Source organism: Micrasema longulum, unplaced genomic scaffold, assembly GCF_059751315.1.
Source record: "Micrasema longulum isolate JH-2025_06_02 unplaced genomic scaffold, ASM5975131v1 h1tg000685l, whole genome shotgun sequence".
Taxonomy (NCBI): domain Eukaryota; kingdom Metazoa; phylum Arthropoda; class Insecta; order Trichoptera; family Brachycentridae; genus Micrasema; species Micrasema longulum.
In genome coordinates this window covers 22479-45371 of record NW_028277881.1, presented here as the reverse complement: position 1 = coordinate 45371, position 22893 = coordinate 22479, and the positions used below count along the sequence as shown (strand labels likewise).

Below are 22893 nucleotides of genomic sequence, written 5' to 3'. Positions count from 1 at the left end.
GAATGTGGAAAAAAGAAGTTAGGAGCAAAGATGTTTTATTTATCGATCTACCAGGGTTACATTCGAGGAGAGTGCATTTGCAAAAAATGTAAAGATATGGTTTTGTTGTGCATTAAAAAAAGTTTGTTTTTGAATGTTTACAAACAACATTTGTTTTTTGTGGATCTCAATCAGATTCTTTCCTTAAATTCCTTATAATTTCTACCCATTTATTTCTTTTTATTGAATTTTTGGTAAAGCTAAAATAATTTTAAATTCAAAACATTTTAAAAATCGTATTCCTACAATAAGTACACCCTTTTCTTGGGAGACGACCAGAGTTTAACGTTTGCAAAAAGAATGCAATACTTGAAAAAATATTTATCTTATGTTTTGGAATTCAACTATAAACAAGTACCTGGGTACCTACTAATCAATGAAAAGTATTTTTCCAAGCAAGTAGTAGGCAAGCCAAGGTTCGGGTAGGACAACGTCTGTCAGGTCCGCTAGTTTTAAATATATATACATTTTTTATGCTTTCTGGCATTTCCTCAAATAACTGTATTTTTAACCTAACATTTTGCCTAGATATTTAATACATTATATATTTTCATTTCATTATATTTTGGTAGCATTATTCTTAGTGACGGTCTCATGGTATAGTGGTCAGCGCGTTTGCCTTTCATGCAAGAGGTGTCGGGTTCGATTCCCAACATGGTTAATTTAAAATATTTTTTGAACACTTTGTTATGACACTGGAATATTCATAGTCATTGGACTGGCATTTGAAGCGTAAGACTGATCATTTTGACTTTATATAACAAATTGATCAAGATACGCAGCGATTGGTGCACCAATGCAGTGCCCATGCACCATAAGGTGCGGAAAGGAAATGAATAAGAAGATCATTCTTCTGAACGAACTCTTCTTTATTGCATTAAGATTGTACCGAGCAGCAATAAAATGATAGGGTGGCTCAAAAGGGTGATATTTCAAGGTGCCTAAGATTTCAATCAACAAAGGCCTAAAGGGCGTATTAACTAAGGCCCGTAGGGCCGATGTGACAAAGCATGGGGGCCGATTTCATGATGCCCGAAGGGCCGTATTTCTAAGCATGTAACAAGCACGTTCAATCTGGTATTTTAATTTGTGGTGGTCCTTATAGTTTCACGAACTTTCTCAGTGATCAGACGTGAAGTTCCATAAAGAAATGTCGTCGAGTTTGATAAGAAAATGCAGTAATTATTAGCTACTTCCTTTCATAAGTGTTTTATTATTCCAGATGTGCAAACAATCTAATATCTTTTTTTGAAATGTTGAGGCCAACTCAATATTTTTTAACTTATATATTTATAATAATATGTCCATCTATGTCACAGACCTCAATGCTCTGATGTCTTTAATTGGCTTTGTTACTAAATAAAAAAATGTATAAAAATATACGAATTTCTTACCTCAGTCAAAGCTGGATTTTTAGTCATAACTCTCAATTCTTCTACAAGTTCTAATTCTCTCAATTTGATGTCTTTTGATGTAATTTTCTCGTTGACACCTGAAAACAAAAGAAAATATCTATTTATTATATCTATTATTCTTATTTCTTTTATACGGAATTTTGCTTATTTTGTACAAGGTTTATATTTGCACCGCAAAGTATGTTCCTTCTAAAGACTCTATTTTGTTAGTTTGTGATGAAATAATCGACTGTGGCCTTGTTTTTTTATTTTATTTAAAAAACACACAGTCATACATTGTTAGTATTAAAGACAAAGATTTTCTAACAAAAAATATTCGATGAAGTTTTTATAAATTAAGCGAAAGGTGTAAACAAGTGAATGTTACACAGTGTGTAAAGTGGCCACTTAAACCAGCCAATGACAGGTCATAAGCCCTGTAAATGCCTTGACTTCCATATTCCCTTATTTAAGGTATTCTCCATCCCTGTTGTAATTTGTTAATCTTAATGACCCCCGAGGGGGTGAAATCCAGTCTTTTGTCTATGAACATTTGGACAAACTCAAATATTGTAATGAAACCAACTGGTCCAAGAAAAAGTTTAAAAATTGAAAAATTGAAAAATTGTTTTCAGGCGTTGCCTAGTATGTGAAATAATTCAGTCAGATGAATCTCTTCGCAACACTAAAGGTTTCAGCTCTTTAACTTCACTAAAATCAACAGATGGAAGAATTGAAGAAATATGGATGTTCAAATATGGGCAAATGGTGAATTTTACACAGTGTGTAAAGTGGCCACTTAAACCAGCCAATTACAGGTCATAAGCCCTGTAAATGCCTTGACTTCCATATTCCCTTATTTAAAGTATTCTCCATCCCTGTTGTAACTTGTTAATCAAATGTGACAATAAATAAAAACTTAAGTTAGAAAAGATTAATCGTTTGTTTGGCGGTACTTCTCTTCTTGTACATATTTATCATATTGTAAATACATTAAATGATTACATGTTAGATGCCAATAAGTAAGGGTGGCGGCTCGCAAAAAGCTCACAATACGCCAAGGGATTGCTTGACAATCGCGATGGGAATCTTCCTCTTGAGGGAGAGTCACTTTCTTTTTTTTCCTTCAATCCGTCAGCGCTTAAAATCTTTTTGGGTTATCTCCGTTCACTGGACTACGCAGTTTTTTTTGGTGATGGTTAATTTAATGAAAAATTATTTCAACTTATTGCAATAGAGAGGGAAAACATTTTTGAGAAGGGAATCACACTTACACCAGCCAGTGACAGGTCACAAGCCCTGTAAATGCCTAGACTTCCATATTTACTTCTTAAAAATGTTTTCCCTCTCTGTTGCAATAAGTTCAAATATGAATAACTCCCTAGGAAGGAAATCCAGCCAGTCTGTAAGCATTTAGACATACTCAAACATTGTTGAATAACTACCTGGTAAAAGAAGAAGTATAAAAATTAAAAAATTGTTTTTAGGCGTTGCCTAGTAGGTGATTTGGTTCAGCCGGATGAATCTCACCCGCATAGTAAAAGTTTCAGCTCTTTTACTTCACAAAAGTCAACAGATGAGTTGAGGAAATGTGGATGTTCAAACATGGGCAGAATGGTGAATGTTACACAGTGTGTAAAGTGGCCACTTAAACCAGCCAATGACAAATCATAAGCTCTGTAAATGCCTAGACTTCCATATTCCCCACTCAAAAATGTTTTCCCTCTCTGTTGTAACAAGTTTTAGAATAAATAACTCCCTGGGAAAGAAATCCAGCAAGTCTACAAGCATGTATTTTTTTTTATTGGGGATATCAACAGTAATACATGTAACAAAAATATAACAAATAAAATATACAGAGAATAAAACCAATGACAGATATCCACAGGAATATATTAAATACACGTACAATACATACTAGTGTGTTTGTGTGAGTGTAAGTGAGTGAGAGGGTGGGTGAGTGGGTGTTATATTGAAATGAAAAAATTGCACAAGTGTCAAGTGTCGAAAATATAAATATATATAAAAATATATAAAATAAAATATATAATATTTGGTCCTACTCAAACATTGTTGAAAATTTATTTGTTTTTAATATTCTTGATTCTCCTTCGTGCTGCTGCGGATATCCTAACCAATCTTCTGAACACATTCTATGGTTTTGTTCTTTTCCCCTATCTATGATTAGGTCCAGTCAGATATACAGATTTGATGGCTTCCAAAAAACATTCAAGGCTTTAAAAAAGTTTTGTAATCATTTCGGCGAATTAATCATGTCCAATTAATTTAACCCCAGTCAGTGAAAAAATCACTTATTTATTTTCTAAATTCAATGAAGATCATATAATGTACTTCTGCATTACTTTCTTTCAGCACAAGGATCTTACGGCTACCAGATTACAGAGAGCTCCTTCGGGCAGCTTTGCTCGCAACGAGCTATTTTTTCCGGTATGTGGGCACAGCCAAGAAGACTTATGTCCTCAGATGCGGTGTGCGGTATGTGGCGGGCAAGTTGTATGTAAGTACAGATAAGGATCTTAACTCAAACCACTTTGGTCGGTGATTCGAATAGATTTAGGCAGTTTGCCAGGAACAAAGGCGGTCTAGGGTAAGACGGATAAACCAAATAAAGGAGTTGACAAGTTATTCTTTACCGTTGCTTTCATCATACAAAGAAAACAGAAAGAAAAAAACAGCATTCAGAATTGGATCGGCTTAATATACGATGATCTATGATAAAAATTTCTTTAAAAGGACACAAATACATTGAATTTCCACCAAGAAATTACACTCATTTAAATTATGAATTTGTGTCGTAAACCAGAACCCAGTTTTATTGCTAATATTAATTTCCATTTAATCTCATTCAAGAAATTTATAACATACTATATGAATAAAATTTTGAATTATCAGATGCCAATACGACGCAGAAACTATAAAATTCAGTATTATAGGATCGTAAAAAACTAATCAATAATTTGATTGGATTCTTAATGCCAGAAATTCATTCGTATTATCTTGTCAGTATATCAGTATATATATTAAAATACGTTAACTGGGCGATTAATTTTCAATAAAATAAATAAATAAATTCTTAACAGCCCTCACAAGTCAAAGGTATTTCAATAACGTTTTGAATCAGTCAAAATTTCTGCAGACAAGGACTAGATTTCTCTCATTAGGGAGTTTTAGAACATTTTAGAGAAGGGTTCATGCAAATCTGGACATTCACAGGGCAGGTATAAAACTGTCATTTGGCTGGTTTAAGTGGCCACTTTACAAAATGTAATTGAATATTTGTATATAACCACTTACCGACTTTTCTATGTCTACCAGTTTCGAGACGTACTCGTATCTTCGTCGGGACACCAATTAATCCAACATGCAAAACCCATTATACACCTTTGGTTCTCCCTCTGTTTTAAACTGTTTCTCCGACAACATTTTATTTTATAAGGTAATTCAACAAATACACATTCTAGAAAAAACACAATTTGAAGGTGTTTGTCCATACAATTTCACGTGCATGTATATCTTTAATTTTGTAATTACACAAAATAGATAGAATACGATTTATTGTTTTTTTTTAATACAGTTTTTTTAATTTATTACAGTTTACAATACAATAAAAAATAAGTTGAACATATGTACCTTTTAATTGGGATTTATTTCTAAGAGATAATTCGCAAAAATTGGGAGAGTATCATGAAAAATGTCAATGTTGTTATTTGGGCAGTATATAATATATTCCCGACACCTGCGGCCATAGGTGTGTGGTATGTAGAATTACTTGAAAACAAAGGCAGTTTAAAAATGTCCTGATGACTGAGTGTTTTAAATCCCGCATTAGATGTATTTTACTGAAGAGGTTAGTATTTAACTTACAGTTTAATATTTTTAAAATACATTGCATATTGAAAACAATCATATTTTATATTTTTGTGCAACAACTATAGTGAAGGTGTATAGTGGGTTTTGCATGCTGATTTAAAAGAGATTTATCACTTTTTTTAACATTTTTAAAATAATAAAGGTCTTCGAAATACTGTCCAGTAAAAACCGTATTTTTTTGTTACTTATTAGTAGCATATATATTTTTTTCAATTTGTAATTTTTAATTCACGCAGTCATTCCATTTGCCACACCCCTAATACATACGTCACGATTCATGTTTTTTTGCTCCTGACCATTCAAATTTGTTTAAGATATTATCACAAATCTTGACGTCACAACTATCAACGCCAAACATGTCGCGTTTTTCTAGTGACGTATAAAAAAAAAAAAAAAAACGTTTCGAAACCGGTAGACATAGAAAAGTCGGTAAGTGGTTGTATACAAATATTTAATATCATTTTGTAAAATATTTGATCACAAAGTTAATGCTTCAAATATTAATAATATTTTATCAGCCACAGTCACAGCGTAACATTCACCCGTATTAGTTCAATTTTTCCATTTGCTTATTTTTGTAAAGTTAAAGAGCTGAAACTTTTTTTGATGGGGGTGAGATTAATCTGACTTAATTATTTCACCCACATATTTTTTTAATATTCAAGTGTCACGTGGATAAAGAAAATGGACAATGTACAGTCCTCGTCAAAAACAAATAATCTCAGGGTTTTTATGATTTTTTTCACTCAGTACCTATATTTAAAAAAACATTTGTTTTAAAAAAACCCTGAGAACTTGATGACGAGATAAGAAGGCGAATTATTCCACAGCTGCAATCAGATTGGTCGTATTTTTATAAGAAATACATCAATACAGTCATTTCTTTTCCATGTTAGTTCCGGCCAAACTTCACGTCTCTTTGTCTGTAGATATTTATATTTATTTTCCATTTTTTTATTTATTTTGAAATTTTGTGGTTTGCAAACCATAAACTATACAAATTGCTATTTGTTAGGTTAAAATATTGTTCATTAATTATATGTGTACAAATAAGAAAAAAAAAATTTTTCAATATTTTTAAATGTAAATCTAGTAATATTATGAAGTTATATAACTTATTACAATAATATTTTTTTATAGATTTTAACAATTTAACATTTTTCGCACAAGGAACTATTTGGTTCAATGAAATTATCAGTATTAATAACTAACTAGGCGAGCACAACGTGAAGGCTTATCAGTACCGAGGTTTGTAAAGAAGTATGGCCAAAAAACACTTCATTATACAATTACTTAAAAATTTAAATTAGATTCCTAAGCAGATCTTAAAGAAAATGTTGACAAAGCTTTGAAGAAAAAAAAAGTTAAATGGCTAACAAAGGATTTATATTGATAATTATTTTATGTTAACAGTCATCTATTTAAATTTTTGTAAATATTTTTTTTTGTTGTAAATACGTATGCTTTTAGTTCTTAATAATGCTTATATTAATTTTTAAATTTATATAATTTTTCTTACGATTTTCTTTGTAAAGTAAAAATTAGAAACCTGCTGACAAGTCGGTTTCGCGGTATAGTGGGTTTCATTATTATTCCTTTTATATTTTTATGTTCATGTTTACCTTCGTAAATAAAAATTAATACAAAAAAAAAACTCAAATAAATTAAAATGAAATAAATTATTTAAACGTTAGATCACGTATGCGTTTAATTCCTGGCACAAAATTGCATTGAATTATGTCAAATGAAGCCAAATATATTATTAACACACGAATGTTATTTTAACATAGTTAAAAGTAATTTTCTTGCCAAACATTGTAATGGTTTTGCATATTTTTTTATTTTTTAAATTCTTTCTTAAAGAATATATCTCTTTAATGCATTTGCGGTATAATGATTTTTATTCTGGGGAACGTAGTAATATATGCATTGCGCTTAAAATACATTTCGTATTTTTTATTAGCTGCGTGAGAATTTTTCAGAACAAAAGAAGTTAATGTTCGATTTCTAGTAATTTGTTGAGTTTTATACCCGTATGCAGAGACAAAACTTAAGGTGAGGAAAGTACATTCTAATTTCAAATGCAGAGAATAATCCGAAGGTGAAGACAATATAATGTACTCTCCTCACCTTAAGGTTTGTCTCTGCATACGGGTATTAGTATGGTCCTAATCGCAATTTTCATAAAATTACTTTCGAATATAACGGTGTTCCAAAATTCACGCAGAAAGTAATTTTGATAGAAAACACAGGTTTTCAGTGTAATTTTTTTGTTTTTTTTTTTGTTTTATAAAGCATAGGGTTATGTATGAAATAGCATATTGGATAAATGGTCTACACGGCCTTTTTTTCCATGATCGTTTTGCATAAATGTGTCTGAATTTCGTTGATGCGGCGCTCAATTTCTTCCTTCGTGGTGCAAGTAGTCATAAGCTTGTTGGCATAAGCCTTAGATCTCAAATAACCTCAATGGAACAATTTGGAACTAACACTGCAGTTCTTCATTGTCATACTGAGAAATTAAAATGGTGATTGTACTGATCATGTGTATTTGATTGATTACATCCTTGGCGGTGCCCACATACACAGAAAATTTGTTCGTTGCTGAACGAAAAAATCTGCCCAAAGAAGCTGTCTGTAATCTGGTAGCCTTAGCATCTTTGTGCTTAAAGAAAGTAATCCAGAAGTACGTGATATGTACTTCACTGGATCGAGAAAAATTCTTCACTGACTGGGGTTTAATTGATTGGGCATAATCTTGTTCAATAAAACTAATTCAATAAAATAGAACTCATAATATTGGGTTTGTAATAAAAGATCTTAAAATTACGTTAAGATCTATTTCTAAATGCTACAAAAAATTTGAAGAAATAGAACAGAAAAATTCCTCAGACGATTGGAATTTTTTTATGATATGCCACCACAAGCATAAAAGATAATTTACTATGATTTATTGTAGTTTCACAAGGATTAGCCACCTCAGATCGCTATTTTGTAATAAAAAAATGTTTTAAAAGAGACAAAGCGTTTTTGAAAATTATATAATACTGTTTTTAAGTCACAAAATGTAAGTGCTTGACCTATTAAAATAAAATTGATAATATCTAAATTTCAAAATTAAAACCGCACCAGAACCTGTGATGCTATTTTGAACCACTTTTGTGGCACGAGAATACAGTTTTTCTTGGGTATTTTGTATGCAAATACACGAGATAATACGGCCGCTAGAGCTTTTGGAATTCCTGCTCTGGGCCCCAATTACAATGGGAAGCTAACAGACTGAACTTCGACAGTCTATAATGATAATATATTTGTCTACAAGAATGATTATATTTGAATGAACATTTAAAGTATCTCCGTCGGTAACCTATAAAACATTGTATGCATATTCTACTTTTTATACAGAAAACTTAATTTTACTTTTTTTGATAAAATTTAAGATAAATGTTAACTTTCCGTTGTAATCGGAGCCCAGGAGCATTATATTTACTTGGGGGAATATTTCTTGTCACTTCTGTTCAATGAGCTTTATAGTCCTAACGCTTCTATATACCTGAGTGAAAAATTTCAACGCTTATCAGTTCATGATTAACTTCTTTGTTCTTATTCTCAAGGCACTCTCTTAATACCCATCCACAATTCCTCTTTTTTCTCTAACTCATAGTGTTCATGCGGCTCGACTGTGGAATCGGTAAGCTGCGAATAATCGATTATATGGACGGTTCGCCCCTGCTATACGCTTACTGTAATTTAATTTTAGTATGTGTTAAAACCATTTTGTAATTCTTATAATATTTTTTTTTAGATCTGTTTAACGTTTTAAATGCCAATAATAATTGAGATAATAGTTTTGAGATATCTTAAAATATCTATAAACTCTTACCCTTTTTTATTAAACTATAATTTAAAATGTAATCCGGAAAATTATCGATAACTCTAAATCAAAAATAGATTTGTAAGATATGATAGAGGTGTGTGTATACATATAGCGATTTCAATAGTAAACACATCGGTCAACTCGCAAAAAAATTTATGACTAGAATCAATGAACATCACCGTTGTCTCTCTTGTAATAGACTTTCAGAATTCGTGAATCATATTATAAAAACAAACCACTCTTTTCCCTCGCACAAAATTTAACCTTTACACTCAGTAAAGAGTATTTTATAAATCGGGAATCACATGGAAAATGTATTAAATATTTTTAGCCCATTTTTACAACTATAATGTCAATATTAAGACCAAGTTTTTTACTTTTGTTTTTTTTGTTTAAAAAGAAGCATATACAAAACGGCTCGCAGTTCGCGTCACGTCACTGGATATCACACATCATTCCCGCCGAGGGCGCTTCTTACAAACATTGCGCTAGTATGGAGCAGTAACGCACTACGTGAAACGTCTTGGTTTCAGGTTTTTACTACATCAATAATTCAAAGCATTTCATAATTCAGCGTTTATTCCTCTCCAGGCAGGCATTCTTGTTTCTTTGGAAGAAAAACAGCACTTAAAACAAAAACATCATATGAATATGTGTTTAAATATTATATAGAGCGGATTGTGTGGTTTTAATAATATGACTACCAATGCATAAAAAAAAACATAATTTTTGGGTTTAAAACGAGCATATTTTATGAAACGGCTAGCAGTTAGTGTCACGTCACTTCGACGTCACACGTCGTTTCCGCCGAGTGGGCGTTTAACAAACATTGCGAACAAGTATAGCGTGGTAATGTAATACGCGCCGTTTGTCGCATAGGGCGCAAAATAACTTGATTTAGTAATTAAAAAATGCGTATTTTAAAGCAATTTATAATTCATTGTAAATCCTTCTCCAAGCACAAGAACTTATATTTTTTTTAGAGAGGAACAGCATTAAAAAGCAAAACCATGATATCGATCCATGATCGCCAAAACATTGTAACCAACAGGAACCACTACACCGGCCTCCGTGGTGTAGTGGTCAAGACGCTTGACTCACGCATGGAAGGTTCCGGGTTCGATTCCCGGTGAGAACACACAAATTAAAAATGTGATTTTTCTTAAGCCTGGGTGCTCTGTGATGTAATTCACCTCTGTAATTAGGTCTCCTGGCCTGTTGTGGTGCAAAAAAAATGTAAAAAATGTCATTTATGTAATGTACGTGAGAATATTATTTCTTCTTTGAAATAATTTAGGAATACACTTTGAAAACCAAGTTTTGTTTTGTATATTAATTTTATTGATATCAATAAAAAAGCCGTAACAAAATTTTATTCTTAAAGTGTATTTTTTGTTATTAGGGGGAAGAAGTGTTCTCCCGTTAAATATTGTTTTTTTCCTTAGAGTAATTTATTTATTTAACTTTTTGTACAAACTGTTGTTTGTACATTGGCGGGCTTATTGCCAATAAGCAATTTCTTCCAACCAACCAATAAAATAATGGTTTTATTTTTATAATTCAAGTTACAGAACATATTCAATAGAAATAAAGATTAAAACGCGAAAGATATATACAAATATAAATAAACGTAATCATTTATAAATTACCTTAAATTAAAACTATTACTCAATGGGAAAGGGGGAAAAAGGGGGAAAGTAGGAGAGATTAGGGAAGAGAAAGGAGATATTTCTTTAGCCGTGATTTAAACAGAGATAATGTAGTAACATCTTTGATGGTGGGTGGGAGATGATTCCACAGTCGAGCCGCATGGCTATATGAGTTAAAGAAGAAAGGGAAATTGTGGATGGGTATTAAGAGAATGCCTTGAGAATTAGAACGAAGAGGTAAACCATGAACTGATAAGCGTTGAAATTCTTTTACGCGGGTATATAGAAGCGTTAGGACTATGAAATACATTGAACAGAAGTGAGAGGGAGTGATAGTCTCTCGGCTGTCTAATTTTGAGCCATTTCAGTTGCCTACGATAATCAGAAATGTGGTTATATTTCCTTCGACCAAAAATGTACCTTATGCCTGTTTTCTGAAGTTGTTCTAGTTTATCGAGTTGCTCACAGCTTAAATCAGTCATGGAAACATCAGCGTAATCTAGAATGTAATAAATTAATAGAGTGGCCCATACGGAGAAAAACCATTATATGGTTATTGACAAGACTACATATTTTTTTTTATTTTTTTTATAAAAAGAAATATTTGCGTTCTTATGATTTACCCAAATATTTAATTTTGAGGGCCATTTTCAACGAGTTGTAAATAACTCACTATTAGAAAATGGAATCAAGTTGGGGTAGAGTGGGATTCGAACCACAGACCTTTGGTCCGTGAGTCCGAGACACTAGCCACAGGACCACAACCCGATCAAACAGCAATACAACGGGCCATGGGTAGGTACTTGGGTTTATAATTACAAGCGTCAACAAAAACCATTCATTACACGTTTGTTGTAAAATTAAAAACCTAACTAATACTAGAACCAAAAATTTGGAACGTTTCGTTCTGTACAGTAGAGCTCAGGGGCTTCTCTAGAAAATCTGGAGATTTTGTCGGTTACAATGTTTTGATGATCATGGCTTTATATTTTAATTAAATATAATATATATTGGAACTAAAACGTCCATTTAGTATTAAATTAAAAACTAACGAACGTTAGTTTGCCTGCTATTACCTTGGAATAGGACTTTTCATTAATAAGTAGGTACCTAGGTACTTATTAATAGTTGAATTCTAAAATTAAAAATTATGAATATTAAAATATTGAATTTTACTAGGTACTAAGGTACTTGTGTACGGTTGAATTCCAAAACATCAAATAATTCATTTTCAACTATATGATTTTTTCGCAAGTTAATTTGAAACTCAGCTCTTCTCACCTATCTCTTGTTTGTGTCTTTATTGTTATTTGTGTTGATCTTATGTTCATAATAAATTTATATCACTTGTTACCCACGTACAAAAGATGAAAAGCCGAATACTTTAGCCACATATATTGTGAGGTGTCCTCGGCTGGAGTAACCCTAGTGAGGAGACACAAATTTTATGATTTTTTATTGTTTATTATGTGAAAAAAATAAATAAATAAATAGATATTCTATGGAGAAAAATATGTCCTGCTTACAGCTCATAGTGAAGGGATGATAAAGAGAAGACGGGGTATAGGGCGCAAAAGAAAATCGCGGCGTGCCGCGGTGCAGAAATTATAATTATATTATTTTTTAAGCTCGCGCTTAAAGCTGATATGCTTGATAATTTATTTACACAAAAGTTAGTTGTAGGCGCACTTTAACTTTTCCGAAATAAATCTAGTCCATTTTTGAACCCATTGAGACTACACGTTGAGATCAGTTTTTGTGGCAGCTTATTCCAATCATCAACAACCCTTTTGCTCAGGAAATTCTTTCGTGGATTTAGATTGACTCTGGTTTTCACCAGCGTGAGACGGTGGCCTTAAAGACGAGCGAAGACAGAGAGAGAAATCTTCGGCAATGGTTCAAAGAGCAAATACACCAATGCTCATCAGAATGGTCAAGGATCGAAAGGAGTTTCAAGTGATGGTCGCAACCTCCGGAAAAAGAAAATAAATTAATTTAAAAAAATGTTGTTCTAATAAAATTTACGTACATTGCCAAAACTGCAAAATAAACAAGCTTTTTGAAATAGACAGATCTACTAATATAATTTTGTTATTTTTTTGTCGGAAGACAAATGATTTCAGACACACGCAGACTGGGTTGCGTTGAAATGGATGGATTTGTCTGAAATATCAATCATAGACAACCTAGGCCAGACACTATCATCCAGCCGTTTCAAAACATGTCTAATGACTTGAAACATTGCTTTTTTTAATTCGTGATTTATTTCGTAATATTTTTCTTGCTCCCAGGACAGAAATCACGGTCTTAAGGTCAAGAGAGTTTTGAAATAAATAAATTTAGTAACGTAATATTAAAGCAAAGAGACATAATATTTTAGAGAAGAGAATTTAGAAGTCTTAATATCTATAGTGAAAGTAAATTTCTTCACATACCCGAAACCGTTTTAAAGACCATTGGTCTTCCTATCGGTTTCTCACTTACAAAAATCTAGGAGTACAAATGGATGGACATCTCTGCTGGCGAGCTCATACTAATGAGTTAAGCCGCAAAATATTTTTCAGTCTCCACTCACTTAGAAGGTTGCAAAAATTCTTACCCATTAATACTAAATGCCCCCTTGTACAAGCATTACTACTACCCATTCTAGATTACGCTGAAGTTTCCATGACTGATTTAAGCTGTGAGCAACTTGATAAACTAGAACGACTTCGGAATACATGCATAAGGTACATTTTTGGTCTTTAGAAATATGACCTCATTTCTGATTATCGTAGGCAACTGAAATAGCTCAAAATCAGACAGCGGAGAGACTATCACTCCCTCTCACTTCTGTTTAATGTACTTCATAGTCCTAACGCTCCTATATACCTGCGTGAAAAATTTCAACGCTTATCAGTTCATGGTTTACCTCATCGTTCTAATTCTCACGGCATTCTTTTAAAACCCATCCACAATTCCTCTTTCTTATCTAACTCATATAGTGTCCATGCGGCTCGACTGTGGAATCATCTCCTATCCACCATCAAAGATGTTACTACATTATCTCTGTTCAAATCACGTCTGAAGAAACATCTCCTTTCTCTTCCTTAATCTCTCCTCCTTTCCTTTTTCCTCTTTTTTCCTTTTCCTATTGAGTAATAGTTTTGATTTAAGGTTATTTATAAACAAATACGTTTATTTCTATTTTTATGTATATTTAGATTTTTAATCTTTATTTTCTATTGAATATGTTCTGTAACTTGAATTATAAGAGTAAAGCTCTTATTTTATTGGTTGGTTGGAAGAAATTGCCATTTGGCAATTAGCCCGCCAATGTACAAATAACATTATGTACAAAAAGTTTTTTTTTAAATAAAAAGCAATGTTTTTATAATAGATATTTATTCAGACGCCTTCTGAAACCACTCTAGCTCCGTATATCAGTGGTGAACGGTGACTTTTTTTATAGGTTAGCTATTTTTTTTTCATGATTTGCATATACCTAAACATAAGCAATTATTTATACTTTATTTCATTGAGGCACTTATGCACACACTGAAAAAATTGTTTACACTTATGACAATAATTCAAAATAAGTTAAATATAACAAATGGAAAAGATAAGAAATAAAAAATAATTATTTAAAAATAAAATTAATTAAATATTTGCTTCTCTCAGAATTTTTATGATTTTGGACTTAAATTTACATAATTTAGTAATATAATAAAAATATACACGGCTTTTTGTTTTGTGGTTTTCTGTGAATACAACATTATCTCTCCGCTTCAGCTGCTGACAATAGATAACGGAATTTTAAACTAAAATAATTACAACCAATAATCCGCCAATCAAACTTGAAAATCAATTAATAACCTCGCGATCATTTTTTTTCTTCTTGTTTTGGTTATTATTGCTTTGCTTATGCATACAAAGCTTTTTTTCCTAGTATGTATATTTTGTTCAATAGTTACTTTTCACGGGTCTGGGTCCATTCCTTCATTATTTTTTTTTCATTGTCTTCAGAAAGTCAATGTATATTTCCGCAGTGTCTTCATTTTTTATTACTTCCTCTGGGTTTTGAAAATTTGGCCGTTTTGTGAGTACATTTGTTTGCAGTCCTCAGCAACCTCGCGATTTACGTATGATAGGTAAATTATACATGATTTGAATACAATACATACAATGAAAGCATTATAAAGGTAAACAATGAAAGCATCCACCCCTTTCCCGAAACTGTTCATAAAGACTTGAGTCTTTCTTCAGTTTCGCATATCAATATCAATTTTTTTTTTTTAAATTAATTAAGCGAAAATTTAATATTTCTTTACAATCAAACCGCGAAAATAACAAAACAAATAAACTTTAAAAACTTTCATTGTACCCCTCACTGCAGTATTGTCAGTTTGTGATCGATCAAATACACATGGTCAGCACAATCACCTTTTTCTAATTTCCCAGTATTACAGTGGAGGAATACAGTGTTAGTTCCAAATTGAGACCGCGGCCGCACGCTCCAGATCCCGCATCGGAAAGGAAGAAGAACGTAGTAATACAAACAAATCAATACATACATATATGTATACATAATACAATACATATATGCATCACCATCATCATTCCATGTCCACTCCCTAGTTGGAGCATATGGTGTCCACGAAGATCTTCCAGGCATCTCTCTCGACCGCCAGCTCCTGTGCGTCCTCCAAAGCCAGGTTCCCGTCCCGAAGTTCTGACATAAACTGCTGACAAACGGACGTTTAGATTCTCGAGAACCTGATGCCTTGTAAAGTAGGCAAGCGTGGTAAAGGCTCTCAGGAGGCATGCGCAGTATATGGCCTAGCTAACCCTATCGCCTCCGCTTGACTACAATTGTGACAGTTGTCAGTTGGCAGTTTATGTAAGAACATCGGGATGAGAACCTGGCTTGGGAGGACGCAAAGAAATTGGCAGCTGATAGAGATGCGGAGGCTCTCTTTGGATACCATATGCTCCAACTAGAAGGCGGAGAATGATGACGATTATTTTTAATTATTTTAATTATTATTCCCATTTTTTTTTTACTTTCCCCATTTATTTATTATTATGGGTTGACAGGGGCTTATCCGAAAAAGCAATGAATTGTTCGTTGATATCTAAACTCCAAATGAATTTGAAATGAATACGCAACATTATTGTGTTAGAACAGCCTTTCTTATTTATAAATTAGTAAGGTCAAAGTACTTAGATTTTTTAATAGCAAATTAACATTAATTACATTTGTATCGTATTATTGTAATCTCGTGCATTTGAGCTTCGTGTACACGTGAACTTGTTTCTTAAATTAATGTTCCTTTTCATGATAAAATATTTTAAAATCGTCAATAATATGTGTCCAGTTTTAACAAATTTAATATGGTAGATATCAACACATTTGGCAGCAAAGCCAAACTGTAGAGGCGTGGTTAAAATGCATAGGAAAATTAGAACTTGGAAATTGGCTCAATAAAGTCGTCATTCCCCAAAGCTTTCTTGGAATGTCTTCATCGCCTAGGTGGTCATAATCTAGGCTACGTATTATGTAAGTAAATGAGTCAAAAACGTAGCAAGTGTTAGTTGACTAATGAGCCGTAAGTATTAACTAAAACATGTTGGGTTTTGGCTAATGAATCATAAACATAATCTTTTAAAGGTTTTTGCCTAGTAAAAGTAAGCGTAAACTAAAACACAAATTTAATTCAATTTATTTATTGACAATTCTTGATGGAATTCCATTGTAATGATGTAATAACTTATATTTACACATAAGTTATTAATTTTAAAATACTTGATACACTTCCACTTATTTATTCGAACTATTAGCGCTTTCCATTTTTGACCGATTAACGCTTCAGACTAAAGATGCCCATTAGAGGGTGAAAGCGCTAATTAGTCAAATAAATAAGTGGAAGTGTACCAAGTATATTTAAATTAATAACTTATATATAAATATAAGTTATTACATCATTAAAAAACATATATTAGGCTTCGACTAATATATGTATAAGTCAGTAGAGCTCTATGAAAAAATACGTGCAGATTTATTGATTATGATTTCAGTTTCGATTTTATTTATTCATATACGTACGTTACAAAATAAAACATCTTTATTCGTTTTTATAGAAATAAAACGAATAAAAAGTCTATAACATTAGATAAGTAAATACAAAAATAACACAAAGATGTATATAATATCGTTAGAATAATATGTTGAAAAGTAAGAAAATCTTGTAGCCTTAAACTCCCTCGGAGACGCGGAAAATATCAATGTCCAAAGCAATATTGTTCAACATAGAGATAGCCCTTCCAACAGGCATAACCGTCGGCAGGTTGGTCATGTATATTGGAATGTAGAACAGTCTAAGTAGATGCTGTCTAAGATAATTATCCGGAACATAAAAGGTAAAGCTAAGCATAATTTTAGGTATGTCAATAATACCGCGCAACAATCGAAAGAAATGTGTAGCTAAATACACATTCCTTCTGGTCTTCAAACTGCTGTAACCAAGCATACCCTGGAGGAACTTAGTTGGATAAAGCCATGGATAATATCCACACTCCCTCATGTAGAGAAACTGAAGAAATTTCTTCTAAATCCGTACCGACTTTTTTTTCCATGTTGATCGTTCACCCTATACCTATTAAACTCACGTCCCTCCCTTCATCTCCTCCTGTTTTTAAAAACTTTTTCTCGCTTAACATAACATATTTGTTTATATTGTTTTTATTTTCTTTTTTCAAAAACATATTTTGTACAACATATTTCTCTTAATCATTTTTTTTACATCCTTATATATTTTTATACATAAATATATACTATTTTACCTAAATATTTTTTTTTTTTTAATTTTATCATTAAGTGTTCTTCAAAATTGTTTTCTTAGTTTTTTTTAAACTGGTTCAAAGTATTTCTAATACCAAATTATAATTTTTTAGCGATAATTCTATAACTGGCAATATTTTTTTATATGGTTTATCTTTTTTAGACTTTCTTATTTGTAAATAAATAATATTGTTTTAAATACTATGTATTACTTATAACTATAAATACATGTATGTTTATTTAAGTGTATTTGTAACTAATATGTAAAAGGCACTAAGTACCTTTTATATAAATTAATTTAAAAAAAAAAAAAACAAAATCAGTTCATGTTTGTCCTAATCAGTGCATGTGCTTATTAAAATGCATGCCGTGCTGATTTAATAGTTTTGTGCAAAAACTATGGTGAAGGTGTAAAGTGGCTAATGCATGTTGGTTTAATTGGTGTCCTGGCAAAGAGACGAGTACATAGCGAAACTGGTAGACATAGAATAAATCAAGTCTTTTTTTCAAAGTGGTTATATACAAGTATTTAATACCTCACTAAGTATTTAATAAATCAATATAATAAATGAACAACATTTTATTGGACTTTTTACTTAGATCATTTCGAACAATATTTTTATGAAAAGATTTACGAAAATATTTTAGAAGTGTATTTAATTACAAAAATCAATAAACACTGAACGAAAATTTGGATGGAGTTGGTTTTATATGATTCTTTAATTTAGATTTGGATAATTAAATATTTTAAATACTTTTTATTTCTAAAGGTAATTATTTAAAATATTTTTTTCCAGAGAAAGAATAGTGATTTTGTGCTTTACTAGTGGTGCACCAAGGCACACATAAATCAAATGAAAATATTTTTTTTATTAAATTTGGTAAAATCGTCTATTATTTATTTTTATATTTACTCTGATAGTATTTTTTTCTTTAAAAACTTGTATTATAGATTCTTCTTTTAAATTTTTTTTCTACTCTTTTTACACAAATAATAAAGTTAAAATACTCAATTACTTGATATATTAATAAAATGTGTATTAAGTACTGTTCGGACCAATTTTTAGCCTAATCTATACCTACCTACTCGTCCTTCCCATTTCCTAGCGCACTCCATGTAACAATAATTCTACGTGTGAGTGCCGGAAAAAACATTACTTATATAATTAGTACACAAATAACATTCCACCAGTAAAGTGCTAACAAAACCCTCATCAAGCGAGCTGTGCCAGCGTCCATTTTAGACCGCCAGCTCCATTCAAGCTGTGCCAGCGTCTCACGACCGCCAGCTTCACCAGGGTTCCAGCACACGTCATGCCTCATCATCAGCAGGTTAGTGGACTTGCGCAATCTTCCTTCCTAATAATACAGTCAACTTACTAAATTTTCCTCCTCTTATGACGAGGTATTCTTCACACCTCGTCCACTCCTCAACATTAAGGTTTTGTTAAGCACTTCACTGGTGGAATGTTATTAGTGTAGGTACTAATAATATAATGTTTTTTTTCCGGCACTCACACGTAGAATTATTGTTACATGGAGTGCGCTAGGAAATGGGAAGGATGGGTAGGTAGGTATAGATTAGGTTGAGAATTGGTCTAATCTAGTACCTTTATTTAATTAATAACATTTAACACATTACAACAGAGATGAAGAAAATTTGAGAGAAGGTAAAATAGAAGTCTAGGCATCTACAGGGTTTATGACCTGTCAGTGGCTGGTTTAAGTGGCCATTTTACACACTGCGTAACATTCACCATTATGCCCATAGCTCTTTAACTTTGTTTCAGCTCTTTAACTTCACAAACATCAATGGATGAATGAATTGAAGGAATATAGATTTTCAAATATGGGCAGAATGGTGAATGTTACGCAGTGTGTAAAGTGGCCACTTAAACCAGCAACTGACAGGTCATAAACCCTGTAGATGCCTAGACTTCTATATTACCTTCTCTCAAATGTTCTTCATCTCTGTTGTAATGTGTTAATATAAACAGTTCTCCAGAGAGTTGAATCCAGTCCTTGTCTACAAAAATTTGGACAAACTCAAAATATTGTTAATAACATTTAGATTTTGGTTTGGTTAACATGTAATCCTACATCAAGCATAAGTTCATTTTTTGAGTGGCATTGCGTTTCGTTTTTTTTCTTATGAAATTTTCGCCTAGCAAGTATGTATTTTTTAAACATACTCAAATAATTAAAAATAAAACAATAAAGTAAAATTTAGAGGCTTACCTTCGACTGCTACAAATATGGCGGCTCCCGCTGCGGTATACGCCATAATAACAACGAACAAGAAGATATGCGTAAACCACTTCTTAGACCATTTGCTGACCTTATTATACATCCAAAACGCGGACTTTTCACCGACACTCAGCCCACTTTTAGCCGTGTTCATAGTGAAATCTTTGAATCCTTCAAACTGCTTGAACATGAAGTCGGACGCCTTGCTTTGGTACATGTTCATGAAGGGATTATAATACTGATTGTTGGCCGCCGCTGGTGTCATCGGCTGCATATTGTTGAAATTCCCAAAGTTAGGCGGATAACCCGCCATGTTGTGCATGCTGTTTGTTCCTGCTGTCGAGGGGGGTCTTTGCCCTCCGTAGAAAACATTGGGAGATTGTGGCGGCGGCATTTGAAGAGTAATTTTAGGTTTCGGTGGAACTTTTGGCGGGACTTTTGGCGCGGCGTCCATCTTGATTATTTTCAAATTTCAACCCGGTTTATTCGCTTCCTAATTCTTGATTTATTTATTTAAACATGTTATTTTTATAAAATTCTTATGTGTTGACTGTTTGTTCTTTATTAATGTTTTGTTTTTACGTGCGTTCGCGTATTTTTTTCTCTATTACAGATTTCTAGTTTAAAGAAATTCGTCTTTTAAATTTTAAACTATTCAAGTATAATCTTGGTACATATTTGTAGACGTGGAATTAGTTTACTTTTTTGACAAAACTTGACATGTAAAATTGTCGAATTTCTCGGTCAAAAACCAGAATAAAAAAACCTTTATTATATTGTTTCTTGATGTACCAAAAACACATATGACTTAATTTTTATACGTCGATTTCAGCAGAGTTTGATCGACGCATTAATTGTAAAACCAAGATCAACAAATCATTGATAGCTCGTGTTTCCCCGATGATTAAAATCTGTGTGTTGTTATTTTTTGCAGCAAAAAACGTCTTTTTCATAAATATATCGCACATTTCGTCACTTTAATAACATTAACTATCTTGTTTTTTAAACTCACATACAACTGTTTTCGTACGTTACTCATACACACTACGTATACAATTTATTTCTTCGATTCATTTTCTTGTTCAAAGCGCACAATTTAAACACAAATCAATTAAAATCGAATCCACCGAACTGTCTTATAAACACTGTACTTTTAGGTGTGGCAAAAAAAGTACAACTGAATTACTTAATACTCCCTCTAAAATGCGTGGAATTAATTTAAAATGCGTTTTGAGTAACTTTTTTTTAATAAAAAAAATATAGATTTTAAGCACAGTAACGATTTAATAGCACTTCACTATTTTAGAGACGTACCGCTTTTTAGCACAAATTCACATTAAATAAATAAATCGCGACTGACTACAATATGCCCGTGCCTATGGACGAGTTTGCGAGCGGTCAGGGAAGATGACTGGAATCATCGTGGATTTTAAAAAAAGAACGAAGCGTCTCCCGCCAGAAGCGTCTGTCGCTTTTAATAGAACGGCGCTAGAGATGTGTCAACGGACCGAGAATTCTCTATACTAATCTTTGTCACGATTCGCATTATTATTGTTGACTGAGTTTTTTATATTTAGAACACAATTTCTCGAAGTAATTTGCACAATGGCGCGGAAAAAAATAACATTTGCTTCAAAATTCACATACAAAACTACTAGCAGGGAACTTTTATTCGTGCAAACATTTTAGTTACCCTTAGAGCTTAGGGTGAAGTGATCAATTCACCGGCACTACCCAGTTTTTCGGCACTCTTTAACCCTACAATGTCCAATGTAGACGATCTGCTACATACCGATAATCGGTGTACAAAAGTGATTTCAAACGTGCGTACCACTTGGTGATTAGTTGTTTATATTATATACATAATTTATTTTAAAAAGTCGCTACCTGGGTAAATTTTTTCAATAAATTTTGAAACAAAAAGTCACTTGCACGTATTCTATCAAAAGTGTAATTTAGCTTAAGTTCAAAGGATGATTTGTTTGGTTTTAAAAAAATTTGCAGTTATAATTGTTTCCACATAATTCATTATTATATAACATAATGTTTATAAGAATCGTTATTTCTTGTTTTCCTTACATTCTTGTATTTTTTAACCTTTTAATGTCCGATATAGCATATTGTCTACATAAACTAAAATATGAAATTAAAACTGAAAAAAATAACTTTTTTTTTCATAATTGAACGTAACAGTCCACAATTTTGAAAAAAATGCGGTATTGGTGTTTTTGAGGCGATGCGATTAAGTAGCAAGATTGCTCTACCAACCGGCATAACCATTGGCAGGTTGGTTCGGCATCATGGTATGTAAAACAATCGATGCTGTCTTTGTCGAAGATAGTTATCAGGTACGAACAGACCTACGTCCATCAGATCATACAAAGAACTGTACTAACGACCTTCTGAAAATAGTGTCGATCACAAAAACGGCATTTCTCAATTTGCAGAAAACACCCACAGGACTAGAAAAATTTTAAGATACTTAAAAAATCATTAAAACTGGTTAAATGCATGATTAGATTCTTGTTTTTAAAGTTTAAAAATAACATAAATATTCATTGTTTATTATTTGTCAAAGTCAAAAACATTCCAACTGTTGTGTAGATTTGATTATTCACTCTTTTCACAAAGGTGCTATTATCTGAGTTTCACATCACTTTTCTATGGCTGGCTGCTTTTAGCATAACAACGTTTAATTATTTTCAGTATTTGCAAAAAAAAACATAAATAAAAAATATGTTTTTAGTTAGAATTAGAACAATTGAAGGATTAATTTGAATGCATAAAAAAGATTGTTTGAAATCTGAGTTTGTGGAGTTATTCAAAGCATATACTACATCTAACTGAACTTTTCGTTATAAATGCTTGCAGTCTACCGCCGGAATGCAAAATAATCGTACTATTAAAAGTTTGGTTGCCTACTAGTGCCGATTTAGAATCCGATGATGGTTTTTCGTAAGGAACGAGGCAAAATTG

The 22893-nt window shown here is 32.2% G+C and overlaps 1 protein-coding gene across 1 annotated transcript in view; it reads right to left on the bottom strand.

The window, feature by feature from the left end:
* Positions 1–21339, bottom strand: part of LOC148279658 (potassium channel subfamily K member 18-like) — a 57983-nt gene extending 36644 nt beyond the window's left edge. The window contains exons 1-2 of the mRNA XM_088229605.1: positions 19909–21339; positions 1434–1531 (exon numbers count right to left, since the gene is read on the bottom strand). Coding sequence (XP_088085731.1) covers positions 1434–1531; positions 19909–20371 — 561 coding nt within the window. The 5' untranslated portion in view covers positions 20372–21339. The remainder of the gene's footprint in view (positions 1–1433; positions 1532–19908) is intronic.
* Between the last annotated feature and the right edge of the window lie 1554 nt (positions 21340–22893).